We start from the raw sequence: 7,297 nt of genomic DNA, 5'->3' as shown, positions 1-7,297 counted from the left end.
GGTGGCTTCGCGGGCTCCGCGGTGGCGGGGATGGCGCCCGCGGGAGCCGGTGTCCCGGGAGCCCCGCGCGGCCGCCGGCTGCTCCCCCGGGGCCATGCCCAGGGACTGTGTGCGTTTCCGTGTACGTTGTATAGAAGAGGTTATTTAAGGAGAGCGCGTGGGGGCCGGGACCCCGCCGGCCGCCCGGGAGAGCGGCCCGTCTCCGTGCGAGCGGAGAAACCTCTGCCCGGGCGGTGCTCGCGCTGGGAGTCATTCGGTTCGGGCTTTTCCCCAGCATCTTCCCACAACGCTGTTCGTTCTGGCTGAGATAAAACCATGCACCAAGCCCAGCGGCGCCTGTGCTTTCCTGCGCCCCACGGCCGCGGGGCCCCGTTGTCAGCTCAAAGCCCCACGGAGGTCCATGGTGCTCGGGACCGACCCATCTGTTGGGCCCAGGGTCCTGTTTTTCTTCTGCTGTGACCCCCAGTTCTAGCATCGTGGCCGCCCTGCAGCTCCAGCCCCGTCCTGAGCCCCTTGTCACCCCAGCGAGCCTTAGCAAAGGCCCAAGCTCCTGTTCCCCTCCTGCTCCAGGACCCTTGGGATGCCAAGAGCTCCATCAGCACCGTTTCCTCCAGCCCAGTTTGCTCCCAGGTGCTTTTTCTAACCCCCCAGGCAGCATCCAGCCCTGCGGTTTCTGGTTCAGTCTTTGGAGAACCTCGGCATCCCTCGGGGCGCTGGAGAAGAGCCCGGCTCCCTTCCAAGGCTCGTTCTTCCCGGCTACGCCGAAGCGAGGAATCACGAGCCGCAATCCTGGGAGCGAGCGGCGCCGGATCCGCGGCCCGAGGGCAGGAAGCAGCTGGTGACGGTGACGCTGCTGCAGCCGGTGCCCCCGCGCTGGGCCAAGCGGCCGCCTCTCCGCTCGCTCCGTTGGCCTCCCCTGGGGCTCCTGCTTCCTCCCTTGCTGCAAGCGCCTTCCCCGTGTCGGTCCCGGGTGCTGGGCTCGTGTCCTCGCTGCGGGAGGGCCCCGGCGCCGCTGCCCCCAGCCCGGCCCCGCTGCCCCCCTAGATCATCCCCGCCAGGTAGGGCGGCAGGAAGAGCCCCACGGTGCCCAGCAGGCAGACGATGATGAACATCCAGAGGAAGATGCGGTCGATCACCATGGCCACGTACTTCCAGTCCTCCTTCACCTGCCGGGCAGAGCGGCACCGTGAGCAGGGGGATGAGAAGACCCGGCTCTCCTCGTCCCCACAGCGGGGTGGGGAAATGCCCAATATGGGGAACCCCTTGGAGCAACAGGGCTGGGGGAACCTCGCTGGGATCTGTGTGGAACCTGGGGCAGTGCAAACCCCACTGTGGGTCTCCCAAAAGCACCCAGCTGAGCCCGGTCTGGGCTGCTCCATCCCAGGTCAACATGGACAAGTAGCTGAGGGGAGAATGTAGGGAGGATGGGGCCAGGCTCTGCTCGGTGGTGGCCGGTGACAGGACAAGGGGTAACGGGTCCAAGCTGAACCCCAGGCAGCTCCATGTCCATGTGAGGAAGAACTTCCTTGGTGTGAGGGTGCCCGAGCCCTGGCACAGGCTGCCCAGAGAGGCTGTGGAGGCTCCTTCTCTGGAGATGTCCAACCCGCCTGGATGCCCCCTGTGCCCCGTGCTCTGGGTGTCCCTGCTGGAGCAGGGGTTGCACTGGGTGATCCCTAGAGGTCCCTTCCAACCTCAGCCATCCTGGGATTCTGTGGTCTCTGGGACCTTCAAGCACCCCTGAGCCGGGGGGAAGCAGCAGCAAATCCCCGGAGCACCCACCGCCCTCCGCGCGCGTCCCCGGCGCTCACCGAGAAGTCGGCGTCCTCGGCACGCAGGTGATCGGCGATGTACTGCACCCCCTCGAGGGCCTTCAGAATGCCGGGGGACAGCGGCAGCCCCTGCTCCGCGCCGCCCTCGGCGCCCCGCGAGGGCACCCGGGGGCCGCCCGGCGCCTTGCGGAGCTGCCGCCCGCACACGTAGCGGCACGGGGCGCCCTGGTTGGGAGAGACATCCTGGGGCGCGCGGCCGGGGAACGTCTTCTCCTCCTCCTCCTCCTCCTCCTCCTCCTCCTCTTCCTCCCACTTGTCGTCCACGTCGGTGTCCAGCCAGCAGCGGGAGGTGCTGAGCCTCGCGGCGGGCAGGTCGTACTGCCCCGCGGCGCCGGGCGGCAGCGCCGGCGGCCGCTTCATGAAGAGCCAGCGCGGGATGAAGTTGAGGAAGAAGCTGCGCACCCAGCGCGGCATCTTGTGCGTGCTCGGCGAGCGGTGGTGCACGTTGAGGACGAAGACGGTGATGATGATGGAGAGCGTGACGAAGATCATGGTGAAGAGGAGGTACTCTCCGATCAGGGGGATGACCAGGGAGGTGGAAGGGATGATTTCGGTGATGAGCAGCAGGAACACGGTGAGGGACAGCAGGACGGAGATGCAGAGTGTGATCTTCTCGCCGCAGTCGGAGGGCAGGTAGAAGACCAGCACGGTCAAGCAAGAGATAAGCAGGCAGGGTATGATGAGATTGATGGTGTAGAAGAGCGGGAGGCGGCGGATGATGAAGCAGAAGGTGATGTCGGGGTAGATCTCCGTGCAGCAGTCATATTTCTTGGAGTTGTAGGTGCCGATGGCATTGATGATGGCCCACTCACCGCTCTCCCAGTAGTCCTTGAGGTCCACGTGGTGCTCCATGTTCTCCAGGTCAATCTTGGCCTTATCATAGGTCCAGGAGCCAAATTTCATCTTACAGTTCTGCTGGTCGAAGGGGAAGAAGGTGACGTCGATGCTGCAGGAGCTCTTGTAGATGGCGGGCGGCACCCACTTGACCTTCCCGTTGGAGAAGAGGTGGGCCTTGGTCATGTGGGTTACGGCAAACTCCCCGTCGGCGCTGTGTGGGGCAGAGACACATGAAGACCTTGCTAAGACCTAGCTGAGACCTTGCTAAGACCTAGCTAAGGTGGCCAAAGCCCATGGGGGCGAGCAGCCTGGTGGCTGCCCCTGCCCCACATCACCACTCACTTGTTGTAGAGCACGATGTCGGGGATCCAGATCATCTCGGAGGGCACGCGGATGGAAGTGACGTTGTCGAAGTCCGCCGGGTTCCAGCGCAGTTTATAGTCACTCCACTCCTGCAGGGACACGGGGATGGAGGGAAGGGTGTCAGGTTGCTCCGAGGTACAGCAAGGACCAGCACAACCCTCCTCCTCCTCCTCCTCCTCGTCAGGGTTTCTCTGCCCCAAATGCCCTTCCTGCCCCACAGAGGGACGAGGCTCCTACCTGCTTCAGCCACACGTTGGTGGTCATCATTTGGTTCTTCTCGTCCTGCAGCGGGAAAGAGGGAGCGCATCAGAGGAGGATGGAGGGAGCTCGAGGGTTTCCCCTTTGCATTCCCAGTCCCTAGGACTTGCTTTCACCCGGGCAGCTCCCACAGGAGCTGCTCCAAGCCCTCCACCTCCATCCATCCCCAATCCAGCTGCTGGGAGACACCGGTCCCAGGATGAGCTGCAGGAGAGGCTGTTTCCCTGGGAATATCTGCTCGCTAGATGGCAGCAAGAAATAGCAGATTGTGGTGCCCGGCTTCGAGTTGCTCCACCGGCCTGGGCGAGAGGCGCTGGGGGGACAAATGCAGCGTGCTATGGATGGACAGACGGATGGATGGACACATGGAGGGATGGATGAAGGGATATACGGGAGGTAAGAGCGAGGGGGATGGATGCACAGGCACAGGGGCAGCCCTGGGGGTAGGTGGATGGGTGAGGGCATGCAGCTGGAGCAGGGTGGAGAGCTGTGCAGTTTTTCTTGGATGCTCTCGCGGCCATCAGGGATGAGGAAGGATCTGGGATGCTCCAAGAGGATCCTTATGCAGCCATCGCTGCCCCCAGCACCCCAGACCCCCTGGGGTCCCTGGTACCATCTGATGGGGACAGAAGGACCCCCTGGTACCCTCTGATGGGGACAGAAGCCCAGGTGGAAGCTGCCTTGAAGTATCTCCCTCCTGTGGGAGGACAGAGCTGCTGGGCCTCTGCCTGGTGGGGGAACAAACTGTGGCCTGTTTCACCGAGCAGCCTCAGGGTCGGCCTGCCTGGCGCTCCGGTGCCATCTGAGAAGCCCTCGGGCATCTTCAGGTGTCTGCACAGGGCTCGCGGATGCCCCTCGGGGACGAGGAGACACCCGTGCCCTCCCGGTGCAGCGGCCAGGAGGGCTCTCAGGTGGCTCCTGGGTGCATCTTGAGTGGGCACGGACGCTGTGAGCGGCCACAGGCAGCAAACGAGACTTGTCTGGCACCTCCTGAGCCCTGTCCCGTCCTGCACCCCAAACCCTCATGTCACCCTTGGGCACCTAAATGCACTCAGTGAGGCCATGTTCTCATGAAGGTGGCAGAAGGGGGCACGTTCTGGAGGGAGCACCCGGCCGCGGACGCACCACGTCGATGAGCTGCGCGATGGAGAGCCCGAACTTGACGATGACGACGTCGGACGTGTTGGGCACCGGGCGCGACCAGCGGTTGTAGCCGGTGAAGAGGTGCTTGAAGAGCCGCTCCTCGGCATGCCCGGCGCTCCGCTCCTGCGCGCGGCCGCCTGCGGGGACACGACGAGGGGGACGGGGACAGGGCAGAGCTCGCGCCACGTCCCCTGCTCCGCGCCGGGCTTGGAATGGGGGAATGCGGCTCCAACAGGAGAGGTGGGAAGCAGGACCTGGGAAAGGCTCATGGACATCATGGTCCTTGGCAGGGAGCTGGGAGATGAACCCCCTGTCCCAGGGTCTGGGGGGTCTCTTGCTGCCCCCCTGGAAAACTGGTCCAGGTTTGCAAGCTGTGGGCCTGCAGCTGAGCCCGTCCTGGGGGGATGAGTGAAGCGGGCTCTGCTCCGCACGCGATGAGCTCGCGTGTCCTTGCTCGTTGCGGGCTCCATAAATTTCTCCCGTTGGAGAAGCACCAAGGACGGCCAGCGAAAGGCGGAATGGAGATGGATGGGGCCAGAGCAGGAGAAGAAACGGACAAGTCCCAGGGACCATGATGGGAGAGGGAGGCAAATTCCCATGAACTGCAGAGGACGGAGCAGGGCTCCTGGAGGAGGGATTTGTTCCCGGGCCTGCGATAGCCGCATGGGAAGCAGCGGGAATGGGATGTGGATGCCGCAGGGAATGGACACAAGCCTTACCTGCCTGCAGGATGGCAAAGCACCAGGCGACGAGGACCAGGAATACCGGGGACCGTGGCTCCATGGTGCCCGCGACGTCGTCCCAATTCCCAAGAGCGGCTCCTCGGCTGGAGCAGGGCCGGGAGCAACGGGAGCAGCGGCAGCACGGAGGTGTCCAGCAGCTCCTGGGGAAGGGGAGAAGTGGCGGGTGCTGCCGTCAGTCGGAGCGAGCGGAGGGATCGGGTGGGAGCCGGAGCCGGAGCTGGAGGGGACCAGGACGGTGCCACCTCCTGCCTGGTGGCTCCAGGCACAGCCTGGGGCTTCTGGTGGCCCTCGGGGGTTGCCCAGGACCTGGGACATTGCAGTGCTGGCAAGGAGGGAAAAGGGCCCCTTCCGCAGCCCGGGAGGCTCTTTGGGGAGCTCCTGTCCCAGCTGGGCAGCTCCAGGTGAGCCAAAGCCGCAGGACGGCTCCGTTTCTGCAGGATCTTGGCTCGACGTGGGCTGAGCAATAACACCGTAAAATCTCGAAACTGGCTAATTTCGAGCATCCTTCTGCCCTCCTCGCCTGGGGACCGTGTCGTTCCCGACAAGAAGCTTCTTCCCAGGCTGCCCAAGGCTGGGAGACGTCCTTGCTGTGTCCCCTCTCGGGAAGGTGTCCTGAGCCGTCCCGCTTGCTCCGAGCCAGGGAGAGCAGAGATCCCGATCCCAAGCACTGGAGGGAAGGAGCTGCTTTGGCTTCACAACCGGTGCTGTGAAAGCCGGGAGTCTCCGACCCGTTGGCTCCTCGGGAGCCTCGGGAACAGCGGGAGCCTGGAGCCAGCGCACGGAGCCCTGTGCAGAGGCTGCCAGAGGGGTGGGATTTGGGGGGGAAGCAGGAACTTGGTGCCAGGCTGGAAAACTTTCCCTGCCGCTCTGCTCCCGGAGCTGTGGGGCAGCGTGTCCCCCGCCCCCTTCCCCCAAATCCCTCTTACCTGCGCGGTGCCGGGGATGCTGCGCCCGGAGCGCTCCGGAGAGCTCCGGTGCCGCCGGCGGCTGCCGCGGCTCTGGCTCGTGCGGTGACGCCAGGGAGGAGGCAGGACCGTGGAGGGGGGGGGACAGGGACAGCGGGGGGACACGGGAGGGGCTGCGGGACCAGAGTGCCCGGGATGGGATGGGATGGGGTGGGATGGGATGGGATGGGATGGGGGGATCCGTGCTGGTGCAGGGGGATCTGGGAATGTGGATGTCCCTGCGGCTCCGCGGGCGCTGCCAGGTCCCACATCCCCCAGGCTGGGCAGCTGCCAAACCCACCTGGAAAAGGCTGCCCAGGGAATGGGGAAGGGAACTGGGGGCAGGATCTTGCATCCCTCCCCTGCCCGTGTCCATGTGTGCACAGGGACGGTGCAGACCCCAGCACTGAGTCATCCCCTGTCTGTGGGGCGCAAATGTGGGATGGGGATCAGCACAGGACTGGGATGGGATCTGCAGGGCGAAAACGTGGGATGGGGACTGATAGGGGAGTAGAATGGGGTCTGTGAACTGCAAAGATGGGATGGGGACCACCATGGGTCCAGGATGGGGTCTGCAGGGTGGAAACGTGGGATGGGAACTGGCATAGGCTCTGTGGGGTGGAAATGCGGGATGGGGGCTGATATGGGATTGGGATGGGGCGCAGTCCTAGCACAGGGGCCACCCCGGGATGCGGACGAGGCTGCCTCCAGAGGAAGCGCAGGACAGAACCGCGGCCACGCGGGAAGAGCTCGGGATGGAGCCGGCGCGTTCCCCAGGGCCGCGCGCTCCTTCCTGCACACCCGCCAGGGCAGCAATTGCGGCTCCCGCGGGATCCGCAGCTTCGCTCCCTTCCTTCCGTCGGGGGTGGATGGCGCCGCGGCCACGATGCCCTGGATGCAGCCGCGGGAAGGGCTGCGATGAGCTGGCAATCCAAGAGCTGATATCCCGGGCCAGGATAAAAAGCAAATGCATCTCAGGGTTCCCATGGATGCCCGCAGTGCACCAGGATGCGCATGTGCATGCACATGGGTGCATATGTGTGCATGAGGGTGCATGTGTGCATGCACGATGGTGCACATGTGCATGCCCATGGGTGCATGTTTGCATGAGGGTGCATGTGTGCATGCACGATGGTGCACGTGTGCATGCCCATGGGTGCATGTTCTGCATGCAGGGCTG

The 7,297-nt window shown here is 64.6% G+C and overlaps 1 protein-coding gene across 1 annotated transcript; it reads right to left on the bottom strand.

Annotated features, from left to right (window-relative positions):
- Nucleotides 1–1,040: 1,040 nt before the first annotated feature.
- Nucleotides 1,041–4,515, bottom strand: LOC148594005 (neuronal acetylcholine receptor subunit alpha-2-like). Its single transcript, XM_088528570.1, has 5 exons — nt 4,413–4,515; nt 3,267–3,311; nt 3,009–3,118; nt 1,809–2,877; nt 1,041–1,166 (listed from the first exon to the last, which is right to left on the bottom strand). The coding sequence occupies exons 2-5, from the start codon at nt 3,294–3,296 to the stop codon at nt 1,041–1,043; spliced, it is 1,335 nt and encodes a 444-aa protein (XP_088384696.1). The 5' UTR covers nt 3,297–3,311; nt 4,413–4,515.
- Nucleotides 4,516–7,297: the final 2,782 nt, after the last annotated feature.

Source organism: Tinamus guttatus, unplaced genomic scaffold (assembly GCF_059628265.1).
Source record: "Tinamus guttatus ecotype Peru unplaced genomic scaffold, ASM5962826v1 Tinamus_guttatus_pri_ptg000312l, whole genome shotgun sequence".
In the NCBI taxonomy this organism is placed as follows: domain Eukaryota; kingdom Metazoa; phylum Chordata; class Aves; order Tinamiformes; family Tinamidae; genus Tinamus; species Tinamus guttatus.
The sequence above is the reverse complement of the archived record's forward strand: the minus strand, read 5'-3'. Positions and strand labels throughout refer to the sequence as shown.